Source organism: Nothobranchius furzeri, chromosome 15, assembly GCF_043380555.1.
Source record: "Nothobranchius furzeri strain GRZ-AD chromosome 15, NfurGRZ-RIMD1, whole genome shotgun sequence".
NCBI classification, from domain to species: Eukaryota; Metazoa; Chordata; class Actinopteri; order Cyprinodontiformes; family Nothobranchiidae; genus Nothobranchius; species Nothobranchius furzeri.
Genome location: NC_091755.1, coordinates 33,690,087 through 33,711,780, shown reverse-complemented (window position 1 = coordinate 33,711,780; position 21,694 = coordinate 33,690,087). Strand labels below are relative to the sequence as shown.

The window sequence follows — 21,694 nt, the reverse complement described above, 5'->3', positions numbered from 1 at the left end:
AAACTGAGGACCGATCCATCTTGCCTGGGGGAAATGTGTGTATGAGAGCCAGAAGGGGTGGGAAGGAGAAATGGGGTGTGTGTGTGTGTCTGTGTGTGCGTGCGTGCGTGTGCGTGTGTGAACACTTATTTAGTTTCTCCCCAATCGTTGCTGACTGCATTCTTGTGTTGACTGGTGGCGAACAGAGAGCGGTTCAAACTATGAGGGATTGGAGCTGAAACTTCGCCTGTGCTGGTTCATCTCCATAATCTTATAATAATCTCAGTTTAGTTCCGACCCAATTAGGAGACTGCAGGATTCCGTCAGCGGAACAAGTTGGACCCCAGAGAGACAGATACTGAGGAGGACCAAGTTGTGGATTTTCGCATCGACAGTCGCGCATTGGCGTTCTTGCTGCTGTCTCGGCGCACGTTTCTGGTGAGCAGCCAAGCGGGCGAATCGTTTTAGAACTTCATTCGCAGAAGCAATCGCTGCAGCTTCCACGAGAGACCATCCATCCTGCCCGTCCAGTCAGGATGAGATGAGAATGTTTGACTGCAGCATAAAAGAAACCGCATTTTATCTGTTTTTACGCACGCACAGCAGGAGAGCCTTTCCCTCTGCATCCACATGTAGATGCTCTTTCACTCTGTCATTTTTCTCTTGTGGTCTGCAGCCACGGTTCTCAGCACCTGCTATATTGGGCGTAAAAATCAATCCAAATTTCATGTGCTGGCTTTTTCATGTCGGAATATTGATCACGGCAGCTCGGAAATAAGCAGATGATTGATGCTTCGATGATTACGACCCACTGGCTGTAACATAAACATTTAGCCTGTTGGGTACAAATGTTTAACTTCCTGCCTGGGGAAATTACACCTGCTCATCCTTTTGAAAAAGCTGCTTATTTGTTCATTGTCGAAATTTCCACCTCAGGTGTGCCAGCAGGTGCGCACATGCACAGGCTGTCCTTTTACGCATTTATAATGGCATTTACGCTACCTGCCCTGGATTTATAATGTGCATCCATGTTCGCCGTGCATCCAGCTCGACCTGGTGCCAGAGGAGGGTTGAGGGGGGAGTTTTGTGATTACAGACTTAAATTACAGTGAAAATACAAATTAAGCAATCTAAAGTTTCTGATGATTTTGAATGTTCTGGTTCTTTCACGTTTGTTGTGAGTGAAGCGCTGACCTGGAAGCTGGAACTGAGAGTTGTTGTGGCTCGAGAGTAAATCTCTTTACAATTTGACAGAAACAAAATAAAAACAGAGCAGGAACGTGATGTAACACCGGTCGCGAGCGCTCTGACAGCTCCACTTCTAGCTCTCTAACCTCGCGCGCGCTTCTGTGTTGTCTGTGCGCGCGCGCAGCTCAGAATTAGATCATGACGAATTCTCCACGCGCTGTCATCCTCGTCGCCTCCAAATAAACAAATAAATAAATTAGCACAAACGATGGACGCCACTACCGCCGCCGCCTGCCTGCTCGTCGCCGCCTTCGGCTGCTACCTGTACGGTAGCGACATGCTGACTATGCTTGCCTCTATTGCAGACGAGCCCTCCATGCCCGAGCCGGGAGCTATTCCGCGGCGGAGCCCGCAGGGAGTCCTCTACACCGAGCTGCAGCACATCGTCAACGCCGACGGACTGCACCTGTTCTGCCGCTACTGGGAGCCCGCAGGTCCGCCGAGGTCAGTGGAGATCATGAGACAGAAAACGGGCTTGTGTGACAAACAAACCCGGTGTGCCCCTGCCGGTTTAATTATAAAAGCTGTCATTTGACCCCGTGATGTTGTGTGTGTGTGTGTGTGTGTGTGTGTGTGTGTGTGTGTGTGTGTGTGTGTGTGTGTGTGTGTGAGACCACATGGTTGCTTTCAGTCTTGGAGTCACGTGACTTCAGCCCCATGCTCTGTGTTGAAACGCTGCTGCTTTGGCGGTTGCGCCTGACATCTTCAGTGGATGAAAACCACACTTTACCAGCTCCTTCTGCTACCAATCATCTTTATTATACTGTAAATAAGGATCAGTCATGTGTTAGCGTCTGACCTTGAAAGAGGTCATAAAAGGGGCTGCCTACCAGAGTTATTTTTAATCATCAGAGCTATAATAACACTTGATGACAACTTTGCTGTTTAACTGTTAGAATTTGTAGAACATCCGGATTATTTAGTCCTAATGTGCGACCCATCCTCCATAGTTAAAATTTTATTATGATAATCCCACATTTTCGTAAATAACAGATGCACAGCTGAGTGATACTAGGTCATGACCCTGTTTAAGAAAAGGTTTGTGGATCAACATGTTCGGCTTAAATTGAAATTAATTATAATAGTTCTATGGTCTATACCAACATCTTTATGAAGTTATTTGCATAAAATCCCTCTCACATAAAGAGATCTTCACAGTTTTATTCTTGGTATTTTCAGTACCTTCCAGAAAGAGCCGTTTCAGGGCTCTATCACTTTAAGAAAACAAACTGGAGCTGGCCACGCCCACGCATCCCCCGCTCAGGCTGCTATAAGCTGAGAAGCTCCTCCACTATAGGAGGAACTTGAAGTAGCTGCAAGGTGGCTTTGTGCTAACTTCCTTGTTTGTGACATCACAAATGGTGACATTTTGAAATGGGTGCATTTGAAATAGTTTAAATTGTTTTAGTTACATAACTCATGAAGCCAACAGTGTTGGGCAAGTTACTTCAAACAGTAATGCATTATTTATTACTTGTTACCCTCATTTTAAAGCAATTCATTATTCATTCAAACTTTATTTCAGACATGGGATATGTCCATAACAAGAATAAAATAAAAGTAAAAACACATTCTAATTACAAACCATATAGGCAGTTGTTCCAATGTTTAAAAAGGACTGAGGAGTACCTCGTGTCACTGTAAGTTAAAGATGACAGCGCTCTAACAACAGCGTTAGCTGACAAACTCAGTCGGCAGATGAATTTATTCATGAAGAGCCTCAGAAGCGCATGAAAAGTAGCGATGTTACTCACAACAAACATATGACTTGCAGAGGTCCATCTAGAGAGCTTCATGAGGATTCTAAAAGCATCCTGATAAGCCATTTGAAGCTTCTTCATTACTACCTTACTATAGTTGCACCACAAGTGGGCTGTATAGAGAGGAGTACAAAAGGAATGGCATTACAATATTACTGATTTGAAGTGTAAGGGATTACACTACTTTAGCATTACTTTAAGTTACTTTCATCAAAGCAACTTCAATATGAATCTGGTAATCTGACGCTCAGTGAGCTCATGACATATATGTGGAAAGTGATGTGGTGTCTGAGCTAGGATTGCTGTTAAAACAGTCAGATATGCTTTAAAATGATTGTTTATTAAATCAAAGCAACAACAATTTGTACTCTCAGCAAGCTGCCATCTAATAGGGCCGTCTGAGCAGGGAGTGAGGTGGTGGGGGCTCCAAGCCTATATTTGCCTTGGTCCCCAAAGGCCTTGATACGGCCCTGGATGTGGGACTGACTTCTGGGGTGATCTGATTATATCACATGTACAAATATTAAATGCTTATATATTATTGCTTTTCACTGCTAAAAATGTGTATTGGGGATAAATCTACCTACTTTTTTCTTTTCAAGCACTTTGTTTTGTTTTCTTCATTTAATATGAATAATTTCCTGCCCTAAACCTTCCTGCATGCTGCATGTTTTCTCCGTCTTCCAGAAAAGCAGTTTCCTAGATTTCCTACTTTCTAACTAATCAGCCAAAGGGATCTACCAAACTCAAAAATATAATGCTTAATATGCGCTGTGCTCCAGCAGCAATGAGTTGAAATCACAGCGGCACAGATTATGAACTCAGCTGAAAAGTACATGAAGTACCAGAGAATATGGGCTGATATAAATGATCGCAAGCGAATAACTTTGTTTTGGTGGAGCGATTTTGTGTATTTAACAGCGTGGGATGCAGCTGGAGTATTTGAGCCATTACCGCTGCGTCCTCTCTGCTCATAGAATGCCTGAAAAGCTGAGTCCATAAATGACGTCATGTATGTGGATACTGGATCTTTTTTCAGGCTTCCCGCAATTTGAATTTTTAGGAAACCCACATCTTGATCCTGGGTTTAAAAATGCATTGTAATTACCGCGTTACTGACAATTGTACCGAGTAAATATTACCATTTTCTTTCACTGTAACGCCGTACATTACCACATTACTGCAAAAAGCAGTGAATTACAGTAATTAATTACTTTGTACCGCGTTTCTCCCAACACTGGAAACCAAACACTGGGTCATTTTTTATGTTTGGAGTGTTAATAGCAGCATTGGAGACCCGCATGCATGTGCAAAAAGATATAAAAGTCATATGGTGTTCCCTTTAACCCTCAGGCTCAAAATAAGTTTTGATAAAAGGACGAACAACTAAGTCCTTCAGGGGTACTTCTGAGTTAAAACTGCTCATGAAATACGTATGTGGAGTAACCAGGTAGGTAGGTTTTAACTGTTGCAAATCTGCAGTGCCTGCCTACAGAGGGTTAAGAACCAAAGTATTAGTTTTATCAAAGCCATTAATTCGGATCATTTACAGACACGAGTAGAACAGAATAAATGTGGCAAAACAACTCTTGAATGCGATGACACAAAGAAATAAAAGAGCATCTGTTCAGAATTCATCTCAGCCTCTAAGAACATTCCAAAGACTGACACACATGTTCTGTTGTGCACAGAAAGTAGCGTTCTGATCATGTTCTCAGACACACCAGCTCCTCTGCTTCAGGGCCTGAATCTTGACTCATCCTGCATTCTGTTGGATAAATGGCACAATTGTGTCTGTGCCAAAAGGACACCAAGCAACAGAGCAAGCTGAGAAACTGAAAAAATGTATACAAATAAAACACGTTGGACTGCTTTACGGTCACGTTTTCCACATGGAGGCCCCTTTGGTATGCGCTCTCATGCTTTTAAAGTCCGCTGCACTCTCTCTGCACATGTGGCTGCAGAGCAAGCTCTGATGTAACCCATGCCTATAACCACATGTTTGCATGCAGCATGAGAGAAGTGACATGAAGTGATGGGACAGACCCACAAAACATCGCAACAACATCTGGAGACGCACTCGTGTGTGTGTGTGCTCTTGATTTACTGTGTTTGCACAAGCAGCTGCTAAATACTTATGTTTGTATGTCTGTGTGCATGAACTGTAAACACAGAAGTGTTGTTTCTGTATACACACTGCTATTGAGACTAACATTAGCCCTTATTATTACCCACAATGCAACTGCAAACATACAAAAGTTCTCTAAGATTTTCCACCCACTTCTCCTCGGCAGTAATTGAAAGAAAACAACCATAGAATGAAAAAAAATGTCTCCTGAAAAGTCTGAGAAGGTTTAGAAGTTAAAAGCTGAATCACAACAGGATTAAAATATCTGCGCGGTCCCTTGTGCTGTAACTGCATCAGAGCTGCAGCTTTGGATGGCTTATGTAAGAGCGGTCTCACTGGAGGTCAACCAGTAAGCATGGTGAAACTGCCAGTAGGCACAGATCCAGGAGGCCCTATGTTGGTGAGGATGTTGTTTAACCTGCATTTTTCACAAATCTTCTAATAATAATAGGTAAAAACAGGTTAATTGCTTATGTTTTGTGTGCAAGTTGGCATGTTTTATCATTTTGTGTTGAGCAGTGAAACAGAAGCTGCATGTAAACTTGAACGTGGCGATTAAATCGTTCCCAGAACCTCAAACTCGTTAAAAGTCTTTTTGCTAAAGTAGCAGCTCCTGTAATTTGGCTGAGGTGGTTTTATTGTACGATTTATAGGATAAGTAGCTGTTCCACACTGATGGGGGGCTCACCCTATAAGAGCATCTTAGAAAAGAAAAGATGTCTATCAGTTTGAATGTGGAACTATATTACAATACAGTTCTGCTCCCACACACTAGTTCTTCTTTAATATTATAAGTGTAAATAACTAAAGAAAACACCTTTGAAAAGGAAATATCCCTTTTTTCCTTCAGGTCAGTACAGTTCATACTGCTGCTAAGTGTTCAGTGATATCATGCACGCTGCTAATTTATCTGACTATTTGTAGGTCAGACTGTATTTATTACATGAAGTGTTTGTTTAGTAACAAGTAGATGAAAACAAACATCTGAGTGAACAAGAAAAACCAGGATGTTCAGCGTGATCTCTGTGTGAGCCAGCCAGAGGGCTCAATGATTGCATGTATGAAAATAGTGATGTAAGGAAATTGTCATGACTCGAGGGAGATGCTTAACCCAAGACATGCAGAATCAACATGACTTCACTGGGTAAGTTAAAGAAAAGTTCTTTTATTTTAAAAACACGAACAAAAAGTGCACTGGTAAGTCCAGTGAAGGTGTGCCGTTCGGCTTTAGTCCATATAGTAGTCCAAGATACGTATGCGGGAAAGGTGGGTAGCCAAGGTGAGTGTTGGTGGAGGCTCAGTGGGCTGAGGCGGGTGAAGCAGCGGAGATAATTCGGTCAGGCGTATTAGAGGAGGATGGGACGTGGTTCTGGTAATCCGGGGTTCGAGCGGCGAGAGTTGTGTGTAGAGTGGAGTATCCTGAATGGAATAAACAAACAAGGTTCAGAGGAGAATCCAAAAAGCGCAAACCAGAAACAGTCCGAGGTTCAAAGCCAAAAAATTCATTATCAATTTCAAGCGAGCAAAAACGAGCAAATGAAGACAAGAGGCTGGGGCTACCTAACAGGTGCAATCATCCGGCGTAGTGTGGTGTCTCCTCCCTTTACACCCGACCTCCTGATTGGAGATTCGGCGCACCTGCAGCTCCTTCCGCTCCTCGCCTGTGGAAAATTGCCTCAGAGATGATTAGCTAGGAAGGAGCACTCACCTTGGCTCAGGAACATGACAGAAATATCATAAACTGAAATATTATGATACTGGATCGATATTCAAAAGCAGTGTATTGATTTTCTTACTGAGAATTTGTTATGGAAATTTTATATTTCATTACTTTAATCCTATTAACTAATGTATTACCTTATGCCTGGAAGCATACCCACACGCAGACACACTCATATGCACACACACTGTCTCTCTCACTCATGACCTCACTCCTATTCCTTTCTTATCTCATGTTATAAAATAAACGGGCAGAGCAGAACTCGGGGCAGTTGCCTCGTGCTCTGCCACAGACTGCAATTTGGTTTACTTGTCTGCTTAATTTGTCTCCTGTCTCTCTCTAGCTGCAGGAAATGGGTTTATTGATAAAATATATTGATAAAATCCCTAACAGAATTTACATGCAAACATTTACTGTATTTCTTTTGTGTAGTGCAATTCAAACTCCAACAGCTAGGTGGCAGAAGTAGTTACAGCCTTCATTCTGAGAGAACGAGATTCACGATGACAACAGATGCGTTTTCAAAGTATGGCCCGAGATTTACAACAAAATTCATTTTTTAAAATGACAAATATCATCTGACTTTATTGTGAAATATCGTATTGCCAGATTCTTGCCAGTAAACACCTGTACAAATGTTAAAATAGTTGCAGCTAGGTGGCAAATGACTGTCTGACCTAAAAAAAAATTTTTTTTTCCTCTGAATTTGTTTAAACCTATCAAAAATCTAAGCCTAGGATAGTCATCCTTGGGAATTTTTATTCTTTATATATATTTGAATGATGACCCCAATCATGTCTGAATGTGAATATAAACGTACTTTAGAATCAGCAGAACCAGGTGAATGATTAAAACTGCTAGCTCTCTTTAAGGTGTGGAACACTAAAAAGCATGAAAATAGACTCCTACACCTATCTCGTGCATTAGCTTCTGATAGAAAATAGACGGTAAAATTTGAAAAGCCTGATAGATCTACATCACACTGTTGCTTAACGTTCATGGACTTACCCATGTTGACACATGACGGGGAAGGTTGTTGTTTTAGCATCCAGGAAACAGCAGAGAATGTCTCAGCTTGTAGAAGCTAACTGTTAGCATTAGCAACACTACCACACAGCAGAATTCCTTCAGGCTTGTGGAGATGAAACATCAATGTTGCAGAGCAAACGGAGCCAGTGGTAGAGTCATGTTGCTGTTAGCCAATCAGAGGTGAGATGTTCAAATATCAGGAAATACGACTCCAAATCCGGCTGTCTGAAGCTCAACTCTGATGTGGCAATTTTTTAGTTCCTGAAACAGGTGCACTGGAGCTTTTTCCCCAGAGTACGACTTACAAGGCATTCACTAGAAACTACTGCAAAACAAGTGTTCCACATCTTTGAGGAAAACGTATGCAGAGCAAAGGTCCCAAATGGTGCTCCAGATATGGACTTGTGTTTTGTTTTGTTTGTTTGTAATTTTGTGTCAACTGGAAACCTGAGCAAGTGTTTTCAGAAGTGGATAGACGTTACTGCCAGGTACCCATGTAAAACTGTTGTATTCCAGTAATCACGTTTCAGTTCTGAAACATTATTATTACTAATTTGGCCAGACAACAAATTGAAGGATGAAAATAAAGAATTTGTTGTAAATGTGTTCAATGGGATGATCAAATTGGTACCTCCTCTGGTGTTGGATTTTAGTGTTTTAGTTTTATCTATAATACACAAATCTGAGCAACAGAGTAGAGTTTGACGTCTCTCTTAGTTTTTAAATTCTCTTTGTTTAAAATGAGCCAACAGGTCAAAAGGTTTTGAGCTCCTGAAAGGTCCTTTACCTAGAACTGGGAAGAAGGTTAAAGGTAAAGAGATGGACTGCAGGGTATACAATGATTAACAAGCTTGGTGCAGATGTGTAACTCATTTTAGCATGTTATACCCCCCCCCCCACCCCCACCCCCACCCCCCCACACACACACAGAGCTACATAGGCACTGTACACCTGTGTTTTTGCATAACTGGAGCGAACGCTCAGATAAAGGTCTGGATGGGTTTTCTTTCATGCTTGTGTTTCTGTATTATCAAGCTTTTTAATTTAGCTGCTGCTCATTTCCACTTTGTCTGTGGAGGATAGACATAAAAGGCTTTCAGAATAAAAGTCCCCTCGCTCTAAGCTCTAGTTTGCTGTAAATTAGAAATAAAAGTTAGAGTTGTTTTATTTTAATTAATTTTGAAGAAGGCTGTAGCCTTTACATTCAGACTGATATGAGTTTCATTAAGTGTTGGGATTTAAATCTTTCACATTTCACTGATTGTCTATGCCTGATACATCTTTTACATAGCTGGATCAGGTGTTTTGGGGGGGTGTTATGTGGTAAATTACAGACATATTATGACTTTTTTCTGAAGTTATAATAGGTCTATGGTCAATATGTAGTTCTTTGCATAAAATCCTTCTCACATAAAGCAATTTTAGCAGTTTCATTCTTGACAGTTTCAGCACCCTAGAGAATGAGCTATTTCAGGGCTCTGTCCTTTTAAGAAAACAAGCTGTAGCTGGTATTCCCACCATACCCTGATTGGCTGCTTAAGGCTGAGATGCTCTAATATCTGGGAGGGGCTGGGAGTAGAGCCGCCGCTCCTCCAGCAGCAGCTCTCTCTTGAATGAGAGAGGTGATTCTGTTCTAATTTTCTCGTTTGTGAGGTCACAAATGAGTACTTTTAGAAACAATTTGTTTTAGATACTTATTTCCTAAAACAGTGACTGAAAACAAATAAAGCTTTTTTCATATTTGGAGATTTTTTTAAGTAAGTAGAGACCTATGTTTTGCCAATTATGTCCCCTTTAATTAAAAAAATAACTGACACAAACCTACAGAGGATTGTTTTAAATTTAAAGCCTGTTTCAGATTCACCTTTAGATAAAACGTTCTGCAACGACCGTCACTTTCGGTTTCTCTGCATCACCTTCAGATTTCCTCTTTCGTGCTTTTCTTTCTCGCTCTTCAGCACACTTTGACACAAACATCTTTGTCACTTCCCTTTTTTCACCTACGGGGTTGTCGCCATCAGCTTCCGCATGTCAAACTGTCTCATTTTCCAGCTCTCATTGTTCGTTTCTGTCGTATTCGTTTGATTTAGCTCCAAGTGCATCCCATCTTCATAACACCTGGGAGTGCAGACTGAAGATGTACAGAAAGGTATTGAATTAAGGAGGCTTCTGTTACATGTGAAGAAAAGGGCTTGCAACCAAATGGTCTTAACTATTGCTAATATTCCTTGTGCCTGAATGATCAGTAGCTGTAGATTTTAAAATCATTGTCCTTTTAGAGCCCCGTTTTGGTTCTACTTAGAAAAATTTAAATTCATTAAAATGCCAAAATGTGAATTATCAAATGTCCCATTTTCTAGTAGTTGGGACGGACCCACTTTATTCAATTCAATTAAATTCAAATCAGTTCAATTCAATTAAATTCAATTCAAAAATACTTTATTAATCCCAGAGGGAAAATGATTGCTGTAGTAGCTCAGAATAATAATAATCAAGTTGTCAAAGATTTGTTGTATATTACAATGGCTGTTGGAAGGAAGGATCTCCAGTAGCGGTCAGTGTTGCAGAGAAACTGAAGAAGCCTCTGACTGAAGACACTCTTCTGTTGTCGGACTGTCTTGTGAAGAGAATGCTCAAGGTTGTCCATAACTTTTTTGATTCTCTGGAGAATCCTTCTTTGCATTATCTCCTCTAGTGGTTCCACAGTCGTCCCCATAACAGAACCAGCCTTTTTTATTAGGCTGCTGAGCCTTTTCAGGTCCCTGCTTCTGATGCTGCTACCCCAACAGACGATGGCTGAAGAGATTACACTCTCAACAGACTTGTAGAAGATCTGCAGCATCTTGCTACAGACATTGAAGGACCTAATCGTCCTCAAGAAGTGCAGTCTGCTGTGCCCCTTCTTGTAAACGGCTTTGCTGTTCTTTCTCCAGTCCAGTCTGTTGTCCAGGTGAACTCCAAGGTATTTGTATTCCTCAACCACCTCCACTTCTTCTCCCATGATGGAAACAGTGTTTGACTCCACCCTGTTTCTTCTGAGGTCTAAAATCATCTCCTTTGTTTTGTTCACGTTCAAGGTCAGATGATTGTTTCAACACCATGCCACAAAGCGCTCCACCAGCTCTCTGTACTCAGCTTCCTGTCCATCTCTGATACAACCGACAACTGCAGAGTCATCTGAGTATTTCTGTAGATGACAGGTCTCTGATTTGTACTGGAAGTCTGAGGTGTACAGAGTGTAAAGGAATGGTGAGAGCACAGTCCCCTGTGGTGCTCCAATGTTACTGATCGCCTGGTTTGATGTGCAGTTCTTCAGCCTCACAAACTGTGGTCTGTTTGTCAGGTAGTCTTTAATCCAGGCGATAGTTGAGGCCCCCACCTGTGTCTTCTGGAGTTTCTGACAAAGTACATCAGGCTGAATTGTGTTAAATGCACTGGAGAAATCTGGACCTGCAGTCTTGTTCCTGTTCAGTCTCTCCAGCTGCCTCTTCACCTGACTTCTAGAGACAGATAGGTGAGAGGGGGATGTAAATGGGTTCAGCAGCATATCCTGACTTGGTTGAAGACAGATGTATAGAACCAGTTAGAGGGCAAAAGAGCTGCCGTGTGACCGGAAAATGTTGGATCAGAGGAGGATGGGATGTCTGATTGGCTGGGGACAGGCGAGGAGGATGCTGGGTTTGTTCCTGAACTGAACCTATTGAAGAACTTGTTCAGTTCATTGGCTGTGTCCAGGCTGCCGTCTGTGCAATCCTTCCTCTGATTGAAGCCTGTGATCTTCTTCATCCCTGACCAGACATCTCTGATATTGTTCCTCTGTAGTTTGTTCTCCAGCTTCCTCCTGTATGCCTCCTTGCTGTCTGATCTTGATCTTCAGTTGCTTCTCTATACTCCTCAATAATTCCCTGTCTAGCTCCTTGAAGGCTCTTTTTTCTCAATTAGCAAATTCTTCAGTTCACTGGTGATCCAGGGTTTGTTAATAGCGAAGCATCTCACTGTTCTGGTGGGTATGATGTTGTCCACACAGAAGTTTATATAGTCAGTGACACATCCAGACAGTGGATGGACGGAACTGATGGCATCACATGCACTTTCAGCAATGGCTGAAGGTGAAATATAAATGGTTGCCAAGACAACACTGGTGAACTCTCTTGGCAAATAATATGGGTGACAACTTACTGCCAAGATTTCAACATCTGGGCTGCAGAGACGACATTTCACTGAAACATGACCTGGATGGCACCATCTGTTGTTGACAAGCACTGCCACTCCACCTCCTTTTCTTTTTCCGCCCCTCTTCAGATCTCTGTCTGCTCGTACAGTCAGGAATCCTGGCAGAGAGACACTGGAATCAGGGATATGGTCCTACAGCCACATCTCAGTGAAACACATAACACTGCACTGCCGAAACTCTGGCTGAGTCATTGAAAGGGCTTGAAGTTCCTCCATCTTGTTGGCCAGTGATCTCACATTGCCCATTATGATTAATGGAAAAGACGGTTTGAATTTCCTCTTTCTCTGTCTCCGTTTTGTTCCCACTCTGCACCCACGCTTCTTGTGTTTTAGCTCATTTGGGATTTATGGCTTCAGTTGAGGTATTATTTCAACCTTTCCAATGTTAATCAGCTGCTCCCAATTGTAAACCAGCTTGTTGCCATGGTACGCATCATAACAAATGCTCAAAAAGTGAAAAAATAGCAGTAAAATTCCTCTAAGCTTCATAGCACCAGAAACAGAAAAGTAAAACATCCAAAAAATACTGTTTTTTTTAGAAACTAGATGAAATAAATGTCCCAAAAAGGCAAAACTTGTAGTCAACAGCGCTACTCCAACATGCAGCCACCCAGAGCAGCACAGTTCCGAAACAACCTCCAGAAGCCTGCCTCCAGTGGACATTACATTAATTGCAGCTTTTTGATGTCATGGTAAAAATTTCAGGGCACTGTTCCTTAGATCCAAATATTTAAAAGGAAGTTTTTTGTTTTTATCAAAAGCAGTTTTTTGCATCTAACTTTTGTCTGCAAAGTGCTTTTTTTTGGTAGCAATGTTCTTGCTCATGAGGTGAAATAAAATAGATAAAACAAAGTTAAATCTGTTTTCTTCTGGTGCTGTTTTTAGACTTTTATCTTTTTAGAATCTATTCATGGCCTCTGTGTGTCTGGTTTATCAAACTTTGTTTTGCTTTTATCTGTGCTTTTTTATTTCTGCAAACATTCCTGTCACACATAGCTGCATTTAAAGATGGAAAATCTACATTATGGTCATTTGTTTTTTGTTTCTATAAAGGGGCCAGATTCCCATGAAGAAACCCAACCTCAAATATTTATGCTCCCATAAAGGGAATAAATGCAGAGGCCCAGTTTTGTCTAAGATGCTCTGTGTGCATTGCTGATGGGAGGGTAAGCTGTTTAGTCCTTCAGTTTGAGTCTAACACATTTCCTTACAGTTGTAGAAATAACAGTGAGACAGCTTTTACCTGTCTCACTAGTGTTGTAGTTCTCACTTGGGGCCTGTGAGGGCTCCAAGTAATTGCCTGCCTTGCCTATCGGCAAGTGGCACATCTTAAACACCCACACAACTTGGCAATGAGCTCCACCCAAGGTCCCTGTGGTGGCAGGACCAGTTTAGTTTAGTTTCTTAAAGAGTTGTGTTCGATAATGATCATTCACAGCCACTAACCTGCATGTTTTGGATGTTTCTCTGCTCCACCTCTGCAGAAATACAGCTGAATACGTATTTCAGTCTTTGAATAAGGTGTGTTGGAGCACAGAAACAGCTTAAACATGCAGTGGTAGACAGGTTTGGATCTCAGCATTTTAAAAAGATGAGAGGGCCAATTGCTATCAGAATTTCCTTTTAATTTCCCAGGATTTGTGTGTTCATACCACATCAAAAGTATACAGTCTTAGCCAATCAAGGAGGGGCCCCAAATGCCCAAGCCAAACAAACAAGGTTATACCTTCTTAGTAGTTTAGTGGTATGAGCCTCTACCCAAGGACTGGGAAATCAGGGTTTCATATGTGGTTGGGTCATACTAAAGACTATAACAATGGGACCCAAGAGGGAGCCTAAGTCACCCCCATCTACTTCTGGACCATGGGTCCCCAGAAGAATGAAAAAAATTAATGCAAGTTAATGGAGCTAAAAACACTATTTTCTAATTCTGCTTATGTGCCATGAATTTCACTTCCATGAATTTTAAAGACACATTCTGATACCATGAACACGCTTATTCTTGAACGGGGGGAAACATTATTTTAGGTTTTGTGTTATGTCCAGGACTACAAATGCGCATCACGAAAGTGACGTCGTCAAACCAGACACGGAGAAAAACAGAGAGAAATGGTGTCACACACGTGCCGGTGAGCGAAGCGGAGATGAGGTGAGGATCCACACGCGGGTGAGGAAGGCAGGCAGACAGGTAGGAACGGTTTTACAATAGGTTTAATATCAAGCACGCAGGACATAGAAACAATGAACCAACAAGAGACACAGGACTGAAGGGGTTTAAATACATGAGGGCTGGGAGCTTGGGTTATTGGAAAACGAGAGGCAGGTGGGAGCAATTAACAGAGACACATGACTAAACAGAATGGGGAGACAAGACAGGGTGTGACAAATGGCTGTAAGTTTTGCAAACTTAAAATCCTTCCTTCAGGAGGAAAAAAAAAACACCATAAATGTGGCCATTTGGTAAGTAGCAGCTACGCTAGAGGAGGAAATTATGTGGTGACGTTACATATGCGACATGCTGATGTAGTCATGCTAATTACGAACTTTTACAAACTGATAAATCTCAATGGATGTGGCTGGCGAGGTTGAAACACCCATCACTTTTAATTTAATTTGAAGTACAACACGGGTGATCCAGGGAGTAATTCAAAGCGGATTAGAAAATAGTTCTTTTATCCTCGTTGACTTGCATTCATTTTTTCGTTCTTCCGGGGGCCCTTGAGCCGACCGGAAAGGGAGGAGACTTATGCTCCCTATTCCTCCCGGCACTCAGCTTTAAGGGGTTGGATTGGGGGGTTAAACCACCAAATAGTTCCTGCATGAGCGCAGCTCACCACTCCCCACAGGGATGGGTCAAATGCGGAAATGTAATATCGGTGTGTGATGATGACTAATGGGAATTAATACGGAGGCAACAGTGGAAAAGCCTCAAAGACAATATTGTTAATGGTGTTGATGAGGATCTGCTAAGTTTCTTGTAATGTTCATATAAAGTTGAAGACTTTTAGCAAAACTGAGAGGTTTGTAGGGTCTACTGCTGTGGCTCTCGGTCCTGGTCCTGAAGGGCCAATATCCATGATGTTTTAGTTTTAACCCTGCATCAACACCTCTGATTTCAATCAGCAGGTGATTAACAGACTTCTGCAGAGCCTGATGGGCTGCTGCACAAGTGATTCAACCACTGAATCAAGTGTGCTAGAGCAGAGGAGCAACAGAAATGTGCTTGATACTGGCCAGGACCAGGATTGAGAAGCACTGCTCTATAGTTTTAGTTCCCCACCCGCATTGCATAAAGGGGAGATTAGGACCTCAGCTTTGTTTAGGCCCTCTGGTTGTTTGGAGTAGCTCTGTGTGAAGGCAGTGGGAGTCTCGCTCTCTGGGTGTTTAAATAAGGCTGATCATACACCATGTGTCTTTGGTTCCCATGAAACAACAGTCAGTGGGATCAAATAATTCAGCAGCAGATGAGACATATCCAAGGGTTTCACCTCCATGTGCACAGATCTGAACATGGGTTGAAAAATCAAAGGAACATTTTCAGGAAGTGTGCAGCATCACTGGATGGAGTTGGCTCATTTGCATCCATAGTGATGTTAAATGAGGAAGGGTGCATGTTTTACTAATGAAAGGACATCTCTGAGCCTTAAGATGACCCTAAAGCGACATTTTATGGGACAGGCATTGTATTTGTAATGGTGAAAATATCTATCAAGCCTCCCTGAAGCATTGAAGAAGTGGGGTGGGTTAGCACAGATGAGCCAACACGATGATGCCTGAATCATGTCACTTGTCTGCAGTGTTTGTTGGGATTCTGATTTAAATACTCCAGCTTTACCAGCTTTGAATCCCTTTGTAGATGAGAACATTGCGTTTTCTTTTTGTTCTTTGGTACTTTACAACCACTCAGACAGTAAAGAGACAACGCTGGAAGAGAGAAAGAAGACGTGTTATCCAGAAAAACCAAAGATGTGTTTTAGGAAATGGTGGATCTTAGAAAAAAGGCAGGAAGTTACAGGGTGCAGCATGTCATTCATTGCTTTGACAGTGAATTCAAATTACCTCCACTCATGCGCTGCAGCTCTTCTGGTTGTGGTGCAGAATATTTCACACACATAAAGACATTCATTCACATGGATTCTCCTTCATTTTGACTGCAGAGAAAGTCTTGGCCCAGAGCAATGGCTTTGCTAAAAAGAGGGAAAGAGCCGTGAGTGAAATGTGCTAATAAAGCCCAATGAAGAGCTACCTCTGTTCTGCTCTTCCTCACCACCCCGCACCCCCTCACATTTTTGCTGGCATTCTCCCAGTCTCACTTTGTTCCCTCCCTACTCTGTCGCTGAATGCATTTGGGCTAATTTCTCTGCAGCAACATGCTGAAGCTCCAGCAGGCTCCTCGGCACCACCGATGCTTCTCAGTGAAAGAACACTCAGGCGTTTTACTGCACCTCTTCTGTTTAGTATGCACAGAGAGGAAAAACATAATATTTAAATATTTCTAACAGAAAGGAATTCATTCCAGAGCTTGCAAGGACAAAATGCATGTAATTTCTGTTTAAGAAGCCACGTGATCCCAAAAAAAAGGCTGAACCAAGTCCAAATCCACAAAATGTTACATGTGAAATGTGGTGAGAAGCAGCTGGGTAAATATTGAATGGACAGGTGTGCAAAGGTGCAGAATAACCAAGTAGCAGATGAAAAACAACATCTTGTGACACAGAATGAAGAAACTAGAAAACCAGGGGCAGATCCAAATGCAGGCAAGAGGGGGCAACTGCCCATCTGCTTCAGGGCATTGCCCCCATAGCTGCCCCCCTTCTTTTATGTCCTTAAAATACACTTCAGCTTAATTTGTCTTGAGTATTTTTTCCTTATTTAGTAGCAGATATGTTTTCCATTTATACCTAAAATATTTCTTCAAATTCTTTCAAGAAATAATGAAACAATAAATAGTTTTAAAGTATTTTTATGGATACTTTTTTGACTCCATTTAGACAAAAGAGGATTTTCATGCACTTAAAGCCTGATTCATGCTTCTCCGTCTGCGTCAGTGCGGAGACACGCAACATCCTTGTGGGCCTGCCGGAGAGCTCCGCAAGGACGGACGGAGTCGAGCTCTCTTTTCTAAACATCCGTCAGTCGAGACGGACAACGCAAGCTTGTGATTGGTCAGGACGCCGCTGTTATCTAAACCGCCGCCATTGCGCCCTGAAAAACATAAAGAAAGCCAAGGATAACTAACGGCAAACACGGAGAAGCTTGAAGAATACCTCGCGAAAAAAACAATAAAATATGAACGTTTAATCCCCCCGTGACTGGATGAGTGAAAAGATATGCAGCAAGCATTTTATTTGTGGACGGAATTGACAGGTAACGTGGGTTTAGAGGTGGCGAGCGCATGAAGAGGTGGAGGCGAATGAGAGACAAATTTTTCTGTGTTAAAAAGTCTCTTATATACAAAAAACACAATATAAACACACTATCTTGAATCGATACATGACAGGATACCACAGAACAGCGCTACGCCCTCTGTTGTCCTGCCAGGGAATTGCTTTGCAACACTCCCCAGGAGACGGAGATGTATGAGAGCAAAACGCTTCCGTCAGTCCGTGCGTGTCTGTCCCTTGCGGAGCTGACGGAGAAGCATAAACCAGGCTTTAGTGAGGAGGTCCAACATTAGTCGTGTTTCCATTGTCGGACCTTCAGGGTCTTTTCTGGGCGGTGGAAAGTTAAGGGGAGATACAATGGTTGGTCCTCTCAGCTGTTGTGTCGTCATACAAATTCAGCACTTTCAGGACTTCACTAAGACGTCAGCATATCACGTCTGCTTTTATGTCACTAATTAGTGCCAAAAAGCGTGCACAGGCAAAATTTAAATGCATCAAATTATGGCTGAGTTTTTTTGGTGTTGGGAGTTTAGTAACGGTGATTTTAAAGCTGTGCGATTGGTGCTTATTTGTTGTTGCCTCCATTCTGCTTCACCACCAGCTCTTCTAATTTGTACAAATGGTTGTTTTGGGCAATGCCTGCTGACGTAATTTCCTACTGAGTTACAAGCATCAGCCCGAGTTACCCAAAAATTCTGCTCAGTGACGCTACCGGGCCTTTCCGAGTACCTACCCTTGTTCAGGTACTCTGTTGTTTCCTGGAAATGGCTTGGAAAACTGTCCTTTTAGCTGGCCCAGTGAAGTGGAGACAGTGGTGGAATAGTGGAGATAGTGGAAACCCACCAGTTGTTGCCACCCTACCTAGACTATTTGCCCCCTTCCCCCTCACCCCACTTCAAATTTTCTAAAGTCACAACTGCAAAAATACAAATAGAAAAAAAGACAAACTACAAAATACCTTCTGAACTAGGGAGACTCAAAAATGTAAGGATCAGTTAAAGATCCTATACACTGAAGAAAAAACAAATTTATGACAACATAGATTATTGGAGGATCATCTAAGTTGTGAAACGCAATCCCTATATCTGTTGAGCAAGCTTCGACACTCACAACTTAAAAAAACTCTTAAAACTTATTTTTATTCTTTAGCTTGAGAGTCACAGGTCTCTGTTTTTAGACTGCTTTTAATGTTGTTTCTTTTCATTTTTTTTAATTCTTTTGAACTTGTTTTAAAGTGGTTTTAGGTTGTTGTTTTTTTTTTGTTTTTGTTGGGTTTTTTTTTTTTTTTTTTTGCAGTGTGCAGCTCTAAAGATAACTATCAGCTGTATTTTTATAGTGTGTTTTACTGTTTTCATCCCCAGTGTCTGTTCTGAGTCAAGTAGCAGGGGTATGTGGAGGAAGAGAGACAGATGACAAATGTTCCCTCTAAATGCACAGCCTGTCCTCTGCTGTTGGTCAGGATTGTTTTTCCGTCATCCTGTTTCTCAAGCCCGTCACAGGCAGTGATGCACAGAATTTTCTGAAGGTCACATATTTGTTTTTTTATCCCAACAACATAAACTCTTCTGATTTTTGCTGTTTGAAAAAAACAGGATCAGTTAATCAAGGAAACGCGGCACTTCCATGAAGAATGTCAACTTTTTTTCATATCTGAACATCAGAGATAAAACAAGAGGAAGAGGGGTCAGGTCCTTTTTTGGTGGAAATTAAACTTTTTCCTCTTTCTCTTCCCCTCAGGGCTCTTGTGTTTATCGCTCATGGAGCCGGCGAACACAGTGGTCCATATGATGAGATTGCTCAGAGACTGAAGGATGTGTCCTTGCTGGCTTTTGCACATGATCACGGTGAGCAAAGAAAAACCATCACTGGACTGGAAACCCATATACTGCATATATTTACACCCACGCTCATGGTGCACGGTGTTTATCAGTAGTCCACACACAGCTTTAGCACCGGCTTACAGGAAGTCCACCGGCTCTAATTAATCCTGTTTGAAAATTAATTTGGCTGGTTAATTGGCCTTTTGTTCTGCAGAGAACCTCTGTGTGTGTGTGTGTAAAATGTGGTGGAGGAGATGAATCAAGCACTGTGAAGGAAAACATTTTGCTGAGTGTTTGTGAAACCCTTCTGCAGAATCGTCCTGCTGACTTCACGTTTGACTGCTCAAACAGCAAAGCAAAAGAAAGCAGCTTCAAACAGAAGATGTGTGAGCTGCTGAAGATTTTATTTTTATTTTTATTTACTCTGGAAATGAAAAAAAGTCTAAAACCAACGTCTCCCTGCGTTATAGCTGGGTTTGCACCTCGTTGACACATAATTACAAGAAATTTAGCAAATTTTACTGTTGGAATCACACTGAACGACTCTTGGTGTATGAACTGGTGTAAACGACTCTTTAGTGTTACACAAGGCTGGGTCACGCGGTGAGGAACTGTTGAAACTAATCAAACTGTGACATTCACACAACAGACCTGCACATATTGCTGCCATTTAATTACAAAATGGCATATTTGTGTTTCATTTTTGTCTAAATTAGTTTGCTAACCCTACCCTAAATTGTCTCACTCTTTCTGAATCAAGGACACTAAATTGTGAATGCTGTTCACATCAGATGGAGCCTATGAGATTCTGGCTTTAAATCTGTGATTCCCAAAACTGGCAATCAGGACCTCATTATGACACCAAGTAAAGCTTTTAAGGATATCTACGGAAACCAAATAAAATAAAAAAAACATCAATGAGGCTGTTAGTTAAGAAACATATTATCAGTAGTCATTTCCACATTCAGGACCTGTTTGTTTGATGACACCAAATGAAACTCTCAAACGGAAAGACTGAACTTGAACACGTATCTGTAGACACCATTTTTTATCTTTACTGTCACACTTTGATGCACACTTGAGACTCTCACGCCGCCTTGGGCATCTCTTCATCAAACTGAGATCAACTTTGTTCTCTTCCTTATACATAAAGGTCTTTGTCATTCTTTAACAATCTGGGGTTTCTTCCACAGGCTGTTATCTGATAGCTGATCATCATGAGTAAACTGTAACCTTTCCTTCTTTTGTCTTCCTTTATTTATTACTGCCATCATTTTTATACTTTCTCTGTTCTTTGTTCAAATATTCATCCATTTGTGCCTTTTTTAATTTGTTCTCTCGTTTATTCTCTTTCTAATGCCCTTTCCCATTCACCACCACCCTGTCTTCCTTTCCCCACCCCTATTCATAAATTTGAGTGTCATCTGCTTCATTCTCTCATTTATAGACCCAGCTTGCCCACTTCCATTCCCTTTGCTTCCTCTTTTCTTTGCTGTCCTTGTCATTTTATCTGATTACTTTCTGTTCTTTAGTCCTTTCATAATCCCCTTCATCCATTTTAACTCCTGTTTGTCTTAAAGATTAAAAAAACCAAAGAATTGATCAGTTTGTCAGACTTGGAAATTACTACCAGTTCGAATAAAAATGTCCTGAAAGAAGTCCAATTAGGTTGTTGTGAGACAAAGAACATCTTAAATCCACCAATGGTTCTTTATTTTTCAACTTAAGATCGGTTCCTTGAAGCCAGTAACTCCCTTTCCTCTTCCTCTTCTTCTTCTTCTATCTCTCTCTAGTTGGCCATGGACAGAGTGAAGGAGAAAGGATGAAGATTAAAGACTTTCAGGTTTACGTCAGGGATTCCCTGCAGCATATCGACCTCATGAAATCCCGCCACCCTGACCTTCCAGTCTTCATCGTGGGACACTCTATGGTACAGGACATGTTCCAGTTTATACGTGTTTATTTGCTTTGTTATTGTTTGAGTGTTTATTCTCATTGCATGAACATATGCCGTACACCTGACAAAAAGTTGATTTTCTGACATTTTAACATTTAAAAGAAAAATACCATATATGTCCTGTTCTAAAAAATCAATGCTGCGCAGCATTACATATGTGTTTAACTAATTGGCCAATTAAACCAGCCTTTATATAAATCCAACAAGACTCTTAAAACATAAGCTAAAGTTTTTGTGTGTTTTGTCCCTTTAAAATACATTTTTGCCCGGTTAAACTCCACCAGAGTAGACTATTTCCATGTGAGAGGTAAAGGCCAACAATTCAGAGAAGGGTGACTGAGTTTATTTTTCCGAGTAAGCTGCTGTGTACCTTTTACACAGTGACACACATCCACCACAGCCTGCAGCTGCTGCTGGAAACTAAAACCTCTAACAA

The 21,694-nt window shown here is 41.6% G+C and overlaps 1 protein-coding gene across 2 annotated transcripts in view; it reads left to right on the top strand.

Annotated features, from left to right (window-relative positions):
* The first annotated feature begins 429 nt into the window (after window positions 1-429).
* Window positions 430-21,694, top strand: part of mgll (monoglyceride lipase) — a 43,905-nt gene continuing 22,640 nt past the window's right edge. The window contains exons 1-3 of one of the 2 annotated variants that reach the window (XM_015967419.3): window positions 430-1,671; window positions 19,219-19,325; window positions 21,095-21,231. In XM_015967419.3, the coding sequence (XP_015822905.1) occupies window positions 1,436-1,671; window positions 19,219-19,325; window positions 21,095-21,231 (480 nt within the window). In that variant the 5' untranslated portion in view covers window positions 430-1,435. Of the gene's footprint in view, window positions 1,672-8,821; window positions 14,558-19,218; window positions 19,326-21,094; window positions 21,232-21,694 lie in introns of those variants that run through there. The other variant, XM_054746350.2, reaches the window with a different exon arrangement.